Source organism: Miniopterus natalensis, chromosome 17 (genome assembly GCF_054644295.1).
Source record: "Miniopterus natalensis isolate mMinNat1 chromosome 17, mMinNat1.hap1, whole genome shotgun sequence".
NCBI classification, from domain to species: domain Eukaryota; kingdom Metazoa; phylum Chordata; class Mammalia; order Chiroptera; family Miniopteridae; genus Miniopterus; species Miniopterus natalensis.
In genome coordinates, this window is record NC_142097.1 from 16,081,529 (window position 1) to 16,100,832 (window position 19,304).

At 39.7% G+C, this 19,304-nt stretch overlaps 1 protein-coding gene across 3 annotated transcripts in view; it reads left to right on the top strand.

The window, feature by feature from the left end:
• SSH2 (slingshot protein phosphatase 2) overlaps positions 1 to 19,304 on the top strand; it is a 207,831-nt gene that overhangs the window by 175,938 nt on the left and 12,589 nt on the right. For all 3 annotated transcript variants that reach the window (XM_016201957.2, XM_016201959.2, XM_016201958.2), the window contains 3 exons: positions 5,741 to 5,787; positions 10,045 to 10,191; positions 13,870 to 14,070. In XM_016201957.2, coding sequence (XP_016057443.2) covers positions 5,741 to 5,787; positions 10,045 to 10,191; positions 13,870 to 14,070 — 395 coding nt within the window. The remainder of the gene's footprint in view (positions 1 to 5,740; positions 5,788 to 10,044; positions 10,192 to 13,869; positions 14,071 to 19,304) is intronic.

Genomic DNA, 19,304 nt, shown 5'->3' on the forward strand with positions numbered 1-19,304 from the left:
AGTTAACACGGAAAAAGAGGTCTTATCCAAGTTGCAAATGGTGGTGTTAATTTTCTGCAAAGTCATTTCATCTTGTGCATAGCTGCCATGCCTGGAGCCCAAGTAGATTGTGTGAAGGGAGGCAGCAGGATTTCTCTCCTCCCTTTGGAAGAATGCTCAGCCCTGTAGTGCACTGCACAGAGATGTTTATTTGGAAAGGTGTCCAGCTGGTATGGAGAAGAAAAGTGTAGAGCATATTTTAAAGAAAATCTGCAGCAAGAAGAGAGGATTCATTGGCTGAAAGCCAGGGTATTTCCAGAAAAAGTTCTTCCACACCCTTAAGAGTGTACTATTTCTCTGAGCTGGAAGCCTTTGCCCAACCAAATCTCAGTATCAACAGCTCTCCTGGAGGCTGTCCGATTTGGCTGAGAAAAAGCTAGATATGAACAGAGACCCTTTGCAGAAAGGCAGGCAGCTTTCTTAGTTAAACAAGGGAAACACAGGAGTATTGGACACACAACCAATAATTTTGTTCATGGTGCTCACTTTGGCAGCACATATGCAGTAATTTTGTTCATAAAAAAAGGTAGTCAGAATTTTACTGCTGATATCTTTTTCAAGACTGGACATTACACATTCTTTTAGAATAGTGTTTATTTTTCACAGAAAAATTAAGCCTCAAATTTGTGGTTACTTTTTAACAGTAGGTGCAGAGAAATGGAGAATATGTGAATAGGTGAGACAATAAACAAATGAACTGTTTTTCATATTCATGATTTGCATCCCTCTACTGGACATGTGTACAGTGCAGTTAATAGAAATACTGTGCCTGGTTGCCACAGTAATGATGCTTGCAGTGTGGAGGCTGTGGGGTGATGAAGAAGATCATGGGCAGGGGTACCAGTCCTTGGAGAATGTTTCAAGTTGTATTGATCTGAGCAGAACCCCAGTACATTCCTCCTTATTTGCCATAAATGTGCTCTCCTCTGCTATTTTGCTTGGGACATTTGGACCCCAACAAAGCTATTTCCTGAAGATAACAACTGAAAAGAAATCAGTCACTTGGGTCTTTGCGCCAGGGTATAGTGTAGGGGAACCAGAGTGAAAAGATGGAAATGAACTTACTTAAAAATGTAATATAGTCCCAAGATTTCATTTTACATTTCAGGAAAGTTAGAAAATTCTTTGCATAATTACATAGAACATAGTGAAAACCCCATGGAATTAAGTCATTGTAAGCCTGAGAAGCGGAGAGAAAAAAGATTGAGTCTGTGGAAGACCCCAGAGGGCCAATATAAATGGCATTTGTATTGAAGGCAGAAAAGTAATTACACCGCATTGACTCCAGTTCTTTCTTTCAGGTTGAACTTGAAGCAGCCGTAACCACAGCCCAAGTCACTTTACACAGGCTTCACTGAGTCAGTAGCCAGGGCTTTTAATTTATTTTGTTTCTGGATGTGTGTCATTTCAGATTGTCAGGTTGAATTTTCTCTGAACAGGTAGATAAGAAACCATGGACTTCCCCTATCATGTCAGGGTTATTTCCATCTAGCTGGACAGAGTTCCTCAGAGGATTTAGATTTCTAAATTGAGTTAGGTGGTCACATTTCCCTGGCTCCAGTGTAGCCAGTCAACCCTTTATTGCTTGGCTTCTGTCTCCTTGAAGTCCTTTGTAGTTCTTGCGTCTTTCTTTGGTGTGGGAGCTAGTTTTCTAAGATTGAGCTTAGAGCCTTCTGAACCTTCCATATTTTTAGAAAGCAAATCAGCTGAGCCCTAGTCTATGGAAAAGATCAGTTGTTCATCACTTACTGGAACTTCAGTACAGTATCCTTGAGATCTTCCAGTTAAATGGCTAAATTACATTTCACTTGTAATATGGTGATAGTGCTTGCATAACACTTAACAATTTTCACAGTGCTTTACTTACTTATTTCATTTGATCATTCAACAAACGTTTGTTGATCCTCTGTTGTGCTATGTATGCGGGTAGATATCTGTAGAGTGTGATGTCATTCCATAACGAGGGCGTGATAATTCACATTAGATGGATTCTCACAGAAAAACAGTGGAATAAGGATCCAAAGGTGGCCCTTGGATTAGACAATTAGAAGAGGTCGTTAGTAACATTAGCAAGAGTGATGAGGCCAGAAGCCACAGTGCTGTGGGTTGAGACACATGGGAAATGAGCAATGAGAAGCAGTATTAGATTATGTTTTTGTGAATCTTGGCTATGAAGGGAAGGGGAAAAGGACAGTGTGTAGAGGAGAATTCAGAATGAAGAGAGGGTTGTCCCATTTTAATTTGAGAGAAACTGGGTTTTTTGTTTGTTGGCTTATAAACAGCAGAAATTTCTTTCTCACAGTTCCAGAGGCTAAAAGTCTGAGATCAGGTGCCTGCATGGTTGAGTGAGGGTCCTCTTCCAGGTTTCAGGCTTCTCTTTGCACTCTCACATGGCAAAAGGAATTGGGAGAAACTACATTTGTAATCTGCAATTAGCTATATAGGACTGGGTGGGGGTAGTGTTCAACTTTATAGATAAGGAAAGTGAAGACAGGTTAAGTAGTTTGTCCAGTGCCCCACAGTAAGGGGAGTTCGGACTTGAGCCTGGGTCTTCTAATGCTAAATTCCATTTAATGCATAGTTCTGAAATAGGTAAATTTTTATTTTTAAGTGTTTGTCTTTCAAATGACATGAACAGATAACTCAAAGATAGAAATGGACTTAAAATATTGAAAAATTGCTCACTTTTATTCTTAAGAGAAATGCAAATTGAAATTACACTGAGATAACATTTCAGACCTATCAGATTGGCAAAAATTCAAAAGCTTAAACACACATTTGTTGGCAAGGCAGCAGGAGAAGTGGCACTCAGACATTGCTGGTGGGAATGCAGAATTTTTTCAGACTCTGTGGAGGGGTATTTAGCAATGTCTAACAAAACTATACACTTACCCTTGACCCAGAAATCTTGCTTCCACACATATGAAGCATTCATAGAAGATTGGTTGAATATTATATCACTATCCAATGAACTGTTATAACACTACTATGCAGATAGAAGGACGATCTCTATAAACTATGATATGGCATGGTTTATATATTTGAAAGTGAGGGGAAAAAATATACGTAGTATACTATTTTTGTGTAAAATGTAGTAATAAGTGTATACTTTTTTTTTTTTTTTCAAAATAGAACATAGAATAAGTGGTTACCCATAGGGATTGAAGAGGGATATGGCTAAGAGTGAAACTTCAAGTTTACTTTTATTTATTTATTTTTTTAAATATATCTTTATTGATTTTAGAGACAGGAAAGGAGAGGGAGAGAGGGAGATAGAAACATCAATGATGAGAGAGTCATTGATCGAGCCCGCAACCTGGGCATGTGCCCTGACTGGGGATCGAACCCCGATTGCCTGGATCCTAGGTCGATGCTCAACTGCTGAGCCACACCCGGCCGGGCTCAAGTTTACTTTTAAATAAACTTTTGGTTTTCAACCATGTAAAAGTTTTGCGTATTCAAAAAACTCAAATAAAATAGAATAGAATAGAAAAAATATATATTGTTTTTCAAATGGCAAATTGAATACAAACAGGAACAGATGAATCCAAATTCATATTAAATTGATGACCTCACAAAAAGAAATTAATCCAGATAACTTTAAAGCATAACATTCTGATTGTACCCCTTAATAGGATATAATAAGAAAAAAAAGAACTGCAAAGAATATTTAAACTTAACAGGTTTGTTATTGGTTGTGGTATTGATATGTAATAATGTTGAAACTATTTTGTTGTAAGTAGAGCAAATGGGTTGTTGGAACCAAGATTCTCACTGTGGAGTAGGGAGATATAAACAATGGGAGGGGCAAGGAAGAACCTTGCAGTATTGAATTTGAATTGGCAGGACCAGTATAAACTGATTATATTTTTTGAAATATTTCCCAGATCTGTCCACTGGAGAGTGTTAGAAGCATGACACCCGCTGGTTATGAGCACACCCAATTAATGCCTAGATCTGGATTTTAAAATGCCATGTGGATTTCACTCACAAAGTGAATCTGGAATCTTTTTTTTTTTTTTGAGTCAGAAAGTGAGGAATTGCTAAAGACTAATGGGGTCATATCAAAACAAACCTGCTTGAAAAGATTCCCACTGCCAAATTCAGAACAATTTGAGTCGTCCCCTCCCAAAATGATAATAGATTATAACAATAAATATAAAAAGCATTCAAGAGTCCATAATGACACTCAAATAAAGGGTGGGAACATTGATTAGATAAAGCTCTCTTTTACAGAAAAGTGCCAGCTAGCATGCAGAAGGAATGATGGAATTAGAAAATCACCATTTTGTAACCTCCAGTAAAATAATTGATTTGGGCAAGATCAGCAATTGATGCTGAAACCATAGAGTAAAAAATTATCATGAAACAGGATATTCACATGGCCTCAAAGATTGCTCACACCTAAAGATGGCTATTTATAAAGGAACCTTTACAATAGAAGGATGCAGCAGACACAGAGGTACTGCCAAGAATTCAAAGTCAGCATGACAAATAATGGGACAAACTGACATTATGCGCCTTATGATTCGATGCAGTAGGAAGCACAAAGCATCACCCTTGTAATATTCTTGCCAAGAATGCTTGACCTGAATTTAGTCATTAGGAAACAATCAGACAAATCCAGATTGTGGAGAGTTCTCCCAAGATTACAGACCTGTAGTCTACAAAAATGTCATATCATGAAAGAAAATAAAGGTAAGGGTGGACTGTTCTAGGTTAAAGGAGATAGAGACATGACAACTAAGTGCAAAGTATGATTTTGATTGAATGAATATAAAGTATATTTTGAGGACAGTTTTTGAAATTCAAATATGGATGATTGTATTGATGTTATCTTTCTTGGTTGTAAAAATGGAATTATATAGGAGAATGTTTTCTTAAATGATACATGGTCAAGTATTGAAGTATCATGCTCAAATTACTTTTAAATGGTTTGGGGAGGAAAGTAGGACATATATTGAAAGAAAGGGGAAAGGAGAGAGAGAGCAAATGTGTCAAAATATTAAAAATTCATGTCTCTTTCAGATAATCTACAGGACCTCCTTAAATTTTGAATATCCTGTTTCCCTCATTTGTTTGACAGAGCTGCTATTTCACTCTTTACACACACTACCCCACCCCAACTCCTTACATGCAATGTAATGCACTAGAAAGAGTGTGGGCTTTAGAATGAAATCTAGGTTTAATTCATAATTATGCCATTTTGTTCATTCAACAAATGTTTATTGAACTCCTGCCAGGTATCAGGCACTATACAGGAGTTTCCATAAAGAACAAGAGAAGCTTATGTTACAGTGGAGGAGAGGTAGTAAATAAGCATATAAATAAATACACAAATAAAAACTGTGATACACGCTTTTGAAAAAATCAGTACTATAAACAAGAATAACAGACATTTAACTTAGATTGGAGGATGGTCAGAGATACCTTTCTAGTATTGTGATCTTGAACAGAAATTATTTGAATTCTATGAGGGTTGGTTTACTTATCTGTAAAAATGAAGATAACTTTCTTACTCTATCATTTGTGAAAACTAAACATGGTAACATAGGAAGTACCTGACACATAGAGAGGAATCTCAGTGATGATATTGGCTTTCTTTTTAGAAATTGCTTCTTCCCTCACAAGGCCTCCCGTTCAAGTATTGTATTTGGTTCATTTGCTAATACTCCCTAACCTTGTCGTTTTGGTTCCACAGGGCTCCGAATGGAATGCCTCTAACTTAGAGGATTTACAGAACAGAGGGTAAGCATCACTGTTTTATCTTTACCGGTTTCCAGGCAAAGAGGTGTCAGTGAGTTACTTTAAGCTTCAGAGTTGCTTCCGTTGATTCTAATCAAGTGCAATATAGTAAGAATTAAAACTGCTGTTCTCCCACTTTGTCATCCTCCCACCTACCAAAAAAGAGCGACTGTCTCGGTGGAAAGGCTTTCAGAAACAAACGTGTAAGCCTTTCATGCTGCTTAAAACCAAATGCAGTTATTGGTTTCTTTAAAAAACAAACAGAAAAAAACACTTTGCTTTTGTTGGAGCAGTTTAAAGGGTCACAGCAAAATTGAGGAGAAGGTACAGAAATCTGCCATATAGCCCTGCCCCAACATGCATAGCCTCCCCGGTTACCAATATCCCCCACCAGAGCGATGCATTTGTTTAAACTGATGACCCTGCATTGAGACATCATAATCACCCAGAGTCCATAGCTTACAGTTCACTCTTGGTGTTGTACATTCTGTGGCTTTGGACAAATGTGTAATGTATCCATCATTATGGTATCACAGAGTATTTTCACTGCCTAAAAATCCTTTATGCTCCATCCACTTACCGCCTTCCCCCTCCCCCTAACTCCGGCAACCACTGATCTTTTTACTGTGTCTATAGTTTTGCCTTTGGTTCCTATTTTTACGTAAGAGTACACAAAACTGCATGTTGGCTTCACGACTGTTCGGTCAGTGTTTATTAAACATCTTCTGTGGGTCTAGCATGGTCCGAGGTGCTTGGGATCCAAAGATAAATAAGCCCTGGTCAGGTGGCTCGGACGGTTGGAGCATCATCCCATGCACCAGAAAGGTTGAGGGTTCGATTCTCAGTCAGGGCACATACCTAGGTTGCAGTTTCAGTCCCTGGTTAGGGGCATGTACAGAAGGCAAACGATTGATGTTTCTCTCTCTCTCCCTTCCTCTCTTTAAAAATCATTAAAAACACATCCTCAGGTGAGGATTCTTTTAAAAGTGTACAGAGATAAACAAGACTAGGTTATAAATGTAAAATGGACAAGCTTCTGAAACTGAACAAGAGGACCTATCTTGTATTAAGAAATGTGCTCCTAAACAGTATGGTTATTGAGTTTTATTGTAGCAATTGAGACCACAGTGAACATTCAACAAGCAAAAAGCTGCCGTTCTTTCCTTTTTATTTCTTAGCTAATGCCTAAATTTTTTATTGAATTTGGCCTTAGGAGGTCAGATCATCCCAACAACAGAAGAAAAAATCATGTCTGGAAATTGGCCATGCTAACTCTTCATTGTAGACAGAGATAAGACCTACTGAGACTCAGAGATAGCGACGGCTGCCCGGCTGGTTGTGGGCTGCCTGTTTTCTCAGCTCCAAGCAGCCTTCTGGTTATCTTTCCCATGATTAGATGCATACTCCCTACTTTCCCCCCAGAAGAGAGGTATGTCATAATTGCTAAGATGAATTTGGAGCAAGCCTTAAGCCAAATAATTATAAAAAGAGTTCCACAGGAGGAAATCTGGTTACTTAATTTAAGAAATGAAAATAAATAGAACTTGGAAAGTTTAAATGGATAAGAATTAAGTCTAGAGTTCTTAAAAACAGAGATTATCTTAGATTTGTGTAAAACACACAGGGTGGGGCAGAAGTAGGTTTACAGTTGTGAGTACGTGAAACACAGAGTTTATTCTTGTATTATTAATGTATTTTTTCTGACAGTTTTATTGATGAGACCTATTAATTATTTTACAATAATTAATAAATAATAATACAAAAATAAACTGTGTTTCATGTACTCACAACTGTAAACCCACTTTTGTCCCACCTAGCTCAGAGTTTTATAGGGTACTCAGTAAATGTGAAGGAGTGATAGAAAAATTGACAGACTGACTTGTGGGAAACTAGCACCTAGATACTGTGTTTAATATGAAATCTGAGATTTGGTATAGCAGTGCTTGCCAAATACATTGGAATCACCTAATGCATACATACACTTTGACTTTTGACTTACAACCCCGCTTGTAGATGAGACTTATTCATCTCATTTACTACTTATAAGACTAAATTATAAAATGCAGGTGTATCTGTTTGTTTTAAAAGACAGTATGGTTGGGTATTCAGATATCAACTTAGATCTTGATTCTTAAATTCACTAGTTTTTAAACTTTAGTGGTTGAAGAATTATAGTTCAGGCATCTATACCCCAAAACATTGCCTGTGGATGATTTAAGAGATTTTCAAGTGTAATTTTTTTTTTTTAAATATATCTTTATTGATTTCAGAGAGAGGAAAGGAGAGGGAGAGAGTCAGACAGAAACATCAATGATGAGAGAGTCATTGATCGATTCCACAACCCGGGCATGTGCCCTGACCGGGAATCAAACCCTGATCGCCTGGATCATAGGTCGATGCTCAACTGCTGAGCCACGCCCGGCCGGGCTCAAATGTAATTTTTATGTTAAGGCTATTTTTACCAATCTACTGACTAGAACCCCAAGTAAAGTGCTACTTCATGTAGAGATGGCAAAGAAGTTCCAAGGAGTGCCAATTTCAATTGGTAGTAGCTGCCTAGAGTTCTATAGTGAAAAGGATTGGGAAGCCCTGTTCTACTATAACCCATTACTGAAGTATGGAATTGGAGGTTGGAAGTTGTTCATTTTTATTTTAAATAAAATAAGTGTGCTTGCCCTTTTTTTCTGACAGTTTTATTGAGAGAGAATACATATACAGTTCACCCATTTAAAATGTATACTTTAGTGGTTTTTAGTACATTCATAGATGTGCGACAAGCAATTTAAAACATTTTTCAACCCAAAATGAAAGCCTATACTCTTCAGCTGTCACCCCCATTCCCTTCTTTCCCTTCGCCACTAGAAACTATTAATCTCCTTTCTGTCTCTTTAGATTCACCTATTCTAGACATTTCATATACCTAAATGGAATCCTATAATATGTGGTGTTTTAAGAATTTTTTTAACTTAACATTATACTTTGATGTTTATTAATGTTGTAGCATATATTATTAGTACTTCATTCCTTTTTTATTGCCGAATAATCCATAATATACCACATTTTGTTTATCCATTTATCAGTTGATGGACATTTAGGTTGTTTCCACTTCTTGGCTATTTCGAACACTTCTATGATCATTCATGTACAAATTTTTAGGTGGGCTTGTGTTTTCATTTCTCTTGAGTTTCTGCCTAGGAGAGGAATTGTTGGGTCATATGGTAGCTCTATGTTTAACCTTTTGGGGAGCTGCTTGACTGTTTTCCACAGTTGCATATGCTTGCTTTTTAAATTAAAAGGAAAAAAATTCTTTCTAGTAATGAACTTTGAGCTAAGTTAAAACAGATTCAAATCATATCCCAGAACAATTTTGGTTTCTCCACCTTAACCACAGAATTGGTTAGCTACGGCTATCCCTTCCTGTAGTCATTTCTCTGACTTTGGAGATAGAGTTTGTAGAACGAAGCAGCTTCTGCAGAGAAATGAGGGAAATGTGCTGTGTTGTTGGAGATAACCCTTTGGCAAATCAAACCCAAGCTTTTATTGAGATTGTGCCATGAGAGAGAGAGCAGAAGAAATTTTAGATTCAGAAACCCTTTGCTGCAGGCCTCTCAGTATGGGAGAACTCTCAGACACATCTGCTGCCATAGCAGCCAGGAATGCAGCCTAGAGAGTTCAGAGAGTTTCAAGTCCAACTTTCCTCTGACCCTCCCAGCCCTGGCCTCATTTGCATTTCGTGTAATTTGGAGAGAGTAAGAGAGCAAAATCTGACAATCTGGCATTTAGGAAGATAGAAGGAAATTTTTCCCTTTTATTCCTTTTTTTTTCTTTTCTTGAGATACGTAATTTAATACAAATGACTTCCAAAGAATAAATTATGTTGCTGATAATTTTAGTGACTAAAGAGGAATTGTCACGTCATGGGCCTCAGGCTGATTCTTTGGAGTAAAATACGAGACATGTTTTTAAAAGACCATCCAAGATGAGATTGTGTAACTACATAAACTGAAAGTGGAATTTAGATGTTGAACTTGGTAGACAGCTTTTTTCCCAGTAACTCCCTGGTGCCTAGGTATGCATAGGACCCTGTTACACAGTTTCTATACTAAATAAGTATAGCCTCTGGGTTTTTTTAGCTTTCTTCAGTATTTTGGTATTTAATTTCAGCATAGGGAGTAAACAAGTTTTAAATAAGAAAAACTGTGCTGGAAATTGGATTTAGCCTAAGTAGTAGAGCCCATTTCTCCCTTGGTTTCCTTGCAGGGTGCGGTATATTTTGAATGTCACTCGAGAGATAGATAACTTCTTCCCAGGAGTCTTCGAGTATCATAACATTCGGGTATATGATGAAGAGGCAACGGATCTCCTGGCTTACTGGAACGACACTTACAAATTCATCTCTAAAGCAAAGTGAGTAATGGGTCCCAAACACATTCTTACCCTCCTTGTTCCTTGTGCACCACTCAGGACTAGAGCCTGAAAGCTGTAGATAACTTACTGAGGGTACTCAAAAAAAAGAAAGTAAAGGAAAAAAAAGAAGCCTTGGCTGGTGTGGCTCAGTTGGTTGGGCACCATCCCTCGCACCAAAAGGTGGTGGGTTTGATTCCCCGTCAGGGCACATACCCAAGTTATAGATTCGATCCTTAGGGTGCGTAAGAGAGACAACCAATTGATGTTTCTCTCTCACGTTGATGTTTCTCACGTCGATGTTTCTCTCTCTCTCCCTTCCTCTCTCTAAAATCAATTTTTAAAAATTAAAAAAAAGAAGGCTGAGATTTCTTTTTTTTTAAATATATCTTTATTGATTTCAGAGAGGCAAAAGGAGAGGGAGAGATAGAAACATTAATGGTGAGAGAGTCACTGATCGGCCGACTCCTGCACACCCCCAACTGGGGATTGGGCCCGCAATCCAAGCATGTGCCCTGACTGGGAATCCAACCCCGATCGCCTGGATCCTAGGTCGACACTCAACCACTGAGCCACGCCCGGCCAGGCAAGGCTGAGATTTCTTAATCCTGGGGGAAAGATGACTAGTGACTTAATACTTTTCCTTTAAGTAGATGAAGCCCCTAGAAGAAGATAACCTCATGTTGGCCATTTCCATTGAGCACAAAATTAGAGTAAAACTTAAGCTGCAGCTAAAGAAATGGAAATGAGAAAGGGGAGAAATTCTGAATGAAATGCTTAAGTTGCCAATGGAGACATTTTAAAGTTATATAATAGACATTATTCCAAATAGATAGAATATTGGGTCCTCCTCTCTGTAAATAAGGAGATAAACATAGTGAACTTTGGAAACCTTTTCTCATTATTTTTTTTTACTTTACTTTTATGATACTCTAAATAGTGAGATTTTTCTCTGGCCTTTCTGTTGATGTCTTCCTTAAATTTAAAATTTTAATTGGTCCTTTTAATGAATCTACTTGATCATATTAATTTAGTGTTTAGTATTAATTAAGTCAACACTCATTTTTTTATATGTTTTATTGATTTTAGAGAGAGGGGAAGGAAGAGAGAGAGAAAAACATTAATCGGTTGCCTCCTTTACACGCCCCAGCTGGGGGTTGAAGCCACAACCTGGGTATGTATGTGCCCTGACTGGGAATCAGACTGGCAACTTTTTGGTGGACGGGATGACGCTCTAACCAACTGAGCCACACAGCTAGGGCTCAACACTCAGTTTTTTAAGTCCCTGGGGATTTCCTTGCCAATCCTATTTATGCCTTCAATAGAAGGAACCACAAAAGAGCATGTTGACCGCACTCCTCTTTCGGGTGGGACTACATTCAAGTCACTCCTGGCTGATGACAAGCACTTCTGTTTATAAGCCCTCCTTTAAGGATGATTCCTTACTTCTCTTAAGGACTTTCATGATGAGGAAATTCTTGCTTTTAGTTAACTGAATTCCCATACTCTAGGTTTGAGCTCATTCTCTCAGTCTCTTGCCAACACCTAAAAGAGCGCTTTATATTCTTGAAGAGCATTTTATATTCTTTTAAATTATTCCCAATAATAATGCCATTCATGGCATGCTTACTATATGCCAGGTACTTCGTGTGTATTCTCTCATGTAATATTTTCCAAAACCCAGAGAGGCATATCCTGTCATCCTTCTGTACTGATGCGAACAGACTATAGAGATAAGGTTCAGAGAGGTTAAGTAACAAGTACGTGAGGATAGGACTTAAACCTAAGATCATGTCTTATTTCAGAGTCCATCATATATATAGGAATAGTCTAGTCCCATAAGGAAAGGGTACTAGAAGAGACTAGGCAAGTTGTCAGGGTCACAGCTAAAGAAGCTAGAGTTCAAGGTGATACCAGGCTTAATCTGGACAATCTAGCACTGGGCCTGGTGGGGGGAGTTAAACCTGAAAGATGAAATTGGACTAGTTGAGAACTGACTTCAGATCCTTCATTGCATGAGTTAGAAGCCATCCACTGAAAAAGCCTAGTGCAATATGAAGAAATGCTTTCATGGGAGTGGATTTTATTATTATATTTTTCTTAAGATTGTCTAAGTTTGAACACCTTCCATGCCTGCAGGTATAGAAATTTTATCCATTAAAGTTGTCAGAGCTTGATGGGAATATACTTGAGCACATATCTGAACTTCCACCTGAGTCACTGCATTGGCTTCCCAACTGTAGTGTAGATGAAAACCTTACGGTGCCATAAAAAACACACAAGTGTTTCCTAGTCACTTGGGATAATCTAAGCACACAGACACCACACCAACCTTTGGACACCAAAATTTTGCATCTAATTGACAAAAGGTTAATCTTACCTTCCTTTTGAGACTGTTTCAATTATTTCAGACTACTCTCTGCATTCCTATAACTTATTTGGCCCACTCATTTTTGTACTTAAACTCATACCTCCTTGCATTGGTACTTAACTCTTGCATGTGTCTCCATCTCCAGCAGGAGGATTATAAGCTTCAAGAAGGAAGCTTCTCTACGATAATACAGTGAGTGAGTGAATGAATAGATTTCCCCTTTTAGGCTGACATGCATTTTTAAATTTATTGGAATAGCCACTTGGAAAGAATTCCAGCCCATGTACACTAGTGATAAGAGTAATCATTCTTTTGTCCAGATTTTAAAATATTGTTCCTACTTATAGCTGACAGATCTAATCAGCAGATCCATACGTTTGTTCACACATTTAGCAAATATCAGAAGGTTTATTCTGTGCCAGACACTGTGTTGTTAGGAGAATTAGCATAACCGAGTAATGCTCATATTCAAGGTAATAAACTCTGGCATGTTAAGACTGAGAGGTTTTGTTTGTTTTTTAGTATCACCTTATGGTAACTTTGTTTTCTTGTTCTTCTACCCCATCAAAAAAAAAAAAGAGTAGTTATTCATTCCACCCCCCTCATTGAAAAAGCCACGTGGTGCATCTCATGGTCCCATCCAGCTTCACGGGTTGTACAGCCAGCCAGCCCCTAGACAGAACACGGGTCGTGGTGTTGTGAAAAGTAATATCCAGGGCTACATCTGAGTACAGAGGAGGATTAGTTTCATTTGGTTTGTGCTCTTCTCCAGGGACAGAACCCTTACTGGAACTTGAACTGGAAGCAATTCAGAACATTTGGCTAAATTAGGTGAATGAATCACTGCCACACCTGTAACTCAAGAGTATGCCAGCCGTGAAACATGCCCCTGGGGCCATGAAGGGACTGGCCTCCAACCACACCCAAAATGGGGTCCGGTCTCTAAATTGAAAATTCTCCCCTGACACTCTGTGACCAACTGTCACTGCAGTTACCATTTTGAACTTTGTCTACTTCTCCCACTGAATCCTACCCTTTAGAGGAAAAAAACTGTTATCTTTGCTTTATAGTACCTTGTGCATTGTCTTACACATGGTAAATGTTTGCAAAATGAATTAAAGAGGCTTAATGTTAACACCGAATATTGTTTGAGTACAGCAGAACTGCATACACTCCCTGCACAAGATGGGATGGATTGCATAGCAAGGAAATGGAAGCACAGGACAGGAGACTTGGAAACGTTTAGAATCCAGCTTTTAAAGTGTACTCACTATTGTATTTTCCTTCCTTACCTCATTCCCCCAAACTAGGAAACACGGATCTAAATGCCTTGTGCACTGCAAGATGGGGGTGAGTCGCTCGGCCTCCACTGTGATTGCCTATGCGATGAAGGAGTACGGCTGGAATCTGGACCGAGCCTATGACTATGTGAAGGAAAGACGAACAGTGACTAAACCCAACCCCAGCTTCATGAGACAACTGGAAGAGTACCAGGGGATCTTGCTGGCAAGGTGAGTCCTTAAGTGTGACTTTCTCAGATTTTCCATCATTTATGCTCACTAGGGCAAGGTGAGTTCTGCAGCTAGTTCTCAGCCTAACTTGCATGTGTCATGTTTGAAAATTGGTGTATCTATCCAATTTTTTAAAAAATAAGTATAAGCATTTGAGATTAGCATGGAAGATCAGGTATTTAATCAAAACTAACAGTATTTTTCACCCTTTAAATTAAAGGGTAGAAAATACTATTCCCTAATTTTAGTTATCAACTAGGTGTAGTTTTTTTTTTAATATATCTTTATTGATTTCAGAGAGAGGAAGGGAGAGGGGGAGAGAGAGATAGAAACATCAATGATGAGAGAGTCATTGATCAGCTGCCTCCTGCACGCCCCCCACCAATTGAGCCCGCAACCTGGGCATGTGCCCTGACCGGGAATTGAACCTTGATCTCCTGGATCCTAGGACAATTTTCAACCACTGAGCCACGCCGGCTGGGCTAGGTGTAGATTTTAATAAATACTTCTCAACATCTTTTTATTTCCTTTTTATTGAATTTATTGGGGGTGACACTGGTTAACAAAATTATGCACGTTTCAGTGCACAGTTCCACAACACATCATCTGTACACTGTGTTGTGTGTTCACCACCCTAAGTCACGTCTCTTCCATCACCATTTATCCCCCCATGTCCTCCTCCGCCTCCCACTTCTCAGCATCTTCTAATGCCAGATGTAGGTGTCTTATCAAAATGGATATTGATTGCTCCCAAGGTAATTCTAGGCATAGCTGAAATTCTTAGAAATGCTTTTGCCCATTTGTTTAAAAAAAAGAAAAGTACCTGCTGCTGCTTTTTTCCCCAGTGCTTGGTTTCACTGAGCCTGCTTCAGTAATTTTGGTCATGTGACAAAATCAGCAGAATTGGGATATATATAACCCATTTGAGGTAATGAAGGTGCATCCCAGAAATAGTTCTGTTGGGTTTGTTTTTTTAATCCTCACCTGAGGATATGTTTTTCATTGATTCTAGAGAGAGAAGAAGGGGAGGGAGAGATTATTAATCATTGTATTATTTTCCATACAAATAACTGTCAGCCTGTGTATGCCCCACCCTATATGTGCTTTGTGAAAATGCAGAAAAATTACAAAGGGAAAAGTTATTTATAAACTCAGTACCCACAGAGAGCAATTGACATTATCTTACCTATTTCAACTGTAACAACATATACTGTGCACTTACACTGCACTTAACCATCACTGTGCCCTTTCCCCCCCAGCTTTATTGAGATATAACTGACATATAGTATTGTGTAAGTTTAGGGTGTACAATGTGTTGACGTGATACATTTATACATTGCAAACAGCTTACCACCATAGCATTCGCTAACATCTCCATCCCTGTACACATTTCTTTTTTGTGGTGAAAATATTTAAGATCTCTCTTAGCAACATTCAAGTATATACTACAGCATTAGCTGTAATCATCATGCTGTACATTAGATTCCCAGAACCTGGTAATCATATAACTGGAAGTTTGTACCCGTTGGCCAGTATCTCCCCATTTCTCCCAGTCCTCACTCCTGGTAGCCAGCACTCTGCTGCTGTTTCTCTGAGTTTTTTTAGATTCCACCAATAGGTGACACTGTGCAGTATTTGTCTTTCTCTGCCTACCTGGTACTAGGTCTTGTACATCTTCCTGTATCAATCAGAACTAGCTATTTCAGCAATAATTTGGTAATTGGTTATAAAATTCGTCAATTTCACTGCATTATTTATTACCCTTTTGGTGGTGAAAGCCACCTTCAGCTGCTCTGGGGAAAAAGATTCAGGTATTAAACTGGATTTATTGATCAGTTCCCTGAGATGCCACATGCTGAAGTTCTGTGGAGTGCTAGATTTTGCTTTGTTTTTTTCCATGTCGGCATGTTCTAGGTGCTTTTGTTAGGGTGAAGGCACAGCTGACTAGAAGCATTTGGAGCTGGCGCCAGAATTTGACTCCAGTGAGTCTCATGACTTGGTCTTTACTCTTGAATCTGGGCTGTGTTTCCCCTGAACAAAATATTAAATAGCCTTCCAGCCTATCCAGGCAGAGGGACCACCCTCCTACCCCTGAAGTATTGTGAAAATGTGGTCACAGCACAGCATTATGGTTTCCACTAAAAAACCCCTCCCATTTACTCAATACTTGGCATGATTTCATCTGAGCCGTTCTCTTAGGAGGCTGGGAGGATATGAAAATCTCCTCCACTTAAAAAGAATTTATAGGTCTTTGGGGCCAGATATTGATGACATTTTTAGATTAGATCAGAAGGTAGGACACAGCAGTTCTTTGTGGCACAGGACAGAGGCATCTGAGGGTTGGATGAGACATAAATATTGTATATTCCCAGACACACATGACGGATGTTAGGCAGTGTCCTCACGTGACCCATTCAGAGGAAGGATACTCTGTGTCCTGCCAATTTCAGTATTTACTCTGGAATCACAGGCTACTGCAAGCTGTTGGGTTGGGATTTTTTAGTGTATGTGGTTTTCTTAGATGTTAAAGGAATTTCAGAAAAATCTTAAATGAGGATAAGAAGGGCAGGATAAACCCATGAATCACCTTGCCTCTTCCCTTTTGGTTCCCTGCCTTCCTGGGCTTGATTCATGGAGGGAGGGGCAGGCCCTGGGGAACGAGAAAACCATAGAATTTGACTCAGTAGATCTGGCTTTCATTCCTGGTTCATCCCCTTGCTGTACCTCTGAGAAGTTACTACATAATTCTGATCCTCACCTGACCCCATCTGTAAAATGAAAATCAACAGGCCTTCCTCACAGGGTTATTATAAATTAAATGTGTGTAAGTGTACATTATGTGCTGTTAAGGGTTATTCAGATGTGATTCTCGTCATTTCCTTCCTCCGGAAAACACATATATGCACATGCCGTTTATTTCTCCCTCCTTGACATGGATATGTGCCATTTATTACCTCTTTCCTCCAAACCACTGCCTCCCACCACCCACAGACACACCAATCCATTAGGAACTGGAATGGGAAATGGTACTGGAATTTCCTGTATTGTGATGTCTCCTGGATTTTAAGAACTAGAATCCAGCGCTGGGGATATCACTTAGGCTGCTTTCCAGCTGCAAGTAACAGAGTACCTCCATTAATCGAGATCTCAACAAGAAACCACATGCTCAGATTAGGATTATTTGAGGAGGGCTTTATAAAGGGACTGTATGCAAAGATGTGGGGCTGAAGTGGAATCAAGGGACTTGTATCAGCAGAGCTGTTCAGTAATAGCTCCAGGGTCCAAAGAGGAAGGGGGCAGTTACTAGAACCTAAAGGGAGACTTCTACAGAGAAAGGCACCTTCAGAGAAGAGCACTAACCTTCAATTAAGGACATAGTCAACCTGGAATAACCCTGCAGAAGGGAACTAGGGAAATAAATGGTCTGCCTTCACTCTCCTCCCTCCAGTCTCCTGCCGAGGCTGCCCATTAGCCCAACCCTGTGGAAGTCAAAAGGGAAGGGGGCCTATTGATGTGGCCCATAGATCATCCTCAGGGGCAGAGAGCAGGGTGAGAAAGCTGAAGAGTGGATCTGCAGGGGCAAACAGAAGATATCTGGCCCAATACCCAGCTATAGGTAGTTTAAAAAGCTGGGCCATTTAACATCACTTGTAACAAGAAGCACAGAAGTAGACTAATGGCTCAGTGATGTAATAAGGCTTTGGTACTGTTCATCTTTCTGCTCTGCCTTCCTTGGTTAATGGCTTGGTCCTAGAACTTGTCTTCTCATGATTGCCAGATGTCTACCACGTTTCTAGGCACCTACATGTAAAATCCACAGCATCTGGCTGAATGAATGGGTATTTCAATTAAAACTAATCACTGGCCGGGAAAATAGAATTTCCTGGGCTCGCTATAACAAATTCACATTCACCCTCTGGTGCTAGGGAAGTGCTGCATTCCCTGAACCCATGGGACATTGAATACCCCAACTAAATCAGGCTTCTACCAGTGAGGGAAAGAAGTGGGAGTGCCTGCTGGATGAGCAACCATTAGGGTCTGCAGTCTATGATGTGTTGTCTAGAAATGGCACTTGCAGGCTACCTGCCAAGCTACCTGCCAAGTGAATTGGGCCTGGCAGGCTCTTGCCCAACCCTAGAGCGCTGCTCCAGGAACTGCCTGCTTAGAAGAGCAAAGAAGAAGCCCCAGACTCCTGTGATTGTGTGAAGCTCTGTCTAACTTTGCAGCTTAGATAACCAGGAGAGGACAGTCCTTAGAAAAATCCCACTCATTTTGTTTGCAGAGAAATTCCATTTTCTACCCAGGTACTTAGGTCCTGTGTTTCATATCTTCTCCAGGAAGCAAGTGGTGGTTTTCCCAAAGAGACAGAGCCTTGACTCTAGCATTCTCTAGCCCCATGGTTGTCCAGGGTGGCACTGGGTACTTAATTTGAGGTGGCAGACTCTTAGCTTGGTACTTTTATCTCTTGGTAGAAGAAAAGTTTAGCAAAGTGACACCAGGTCCATGAAGAGATTTATGAATTGGTTGCAATCTCTTAATCAGAACGTGAGGCTGTGGGCCAAACAGTAATAGCCCCTCTGAAATACAAGGAATTTTTTGCATGTTTCAGTGTGCCTTTAAGAGTCTGGGGAAGCCTGGCCAGTGTGGCTTAATGGTTGAGGGTTGACCCATGAACCTTGCTGTCACGGTTCAATTCCCATTCAGGGCACATGCCCAGGTTTGGGGCTTAATCCCCAGTAGGGGGCATGCAGGAGACAGCCGATCAATGATTCTCTTTCATCATTGATGTTTCCATCTCTCCCTCTCCCTTTCTCTCTCTGAAATCAATAAAAACTTTTTTTTTTAAAGAGTCTGGGGAAGACTAATATTAAATATTCTCCCTTAGACCTAAAAGCCAGGTGGGAGTTATCATAAAGCCACTGATATTGTTCATATCTAATTTTATTTTATTATAGCTGGGGGATGGGAGTGAGGCAGGAGGAGGGGTGTGCGTGTGTGTATGTGTGTGTGGAAAACCTCCATTAAATAGCCAGCAGCCCTGTTTGTTATTCTGCACTCTGATCATGCAGGTATCTGGCAGATTTATTTTCCATTAGACAAGTTCGGATTTCAGGCTTTTGCAAGCTGACCATGTGTCTGTGATATTAGGTTCCAGTGTATAAGGCAAGGAAGAAAAACTGGGTGGTGGCCAGGGAGAGTTTGTGCCACATGACCTCATAGATGTCAGTTTTGAT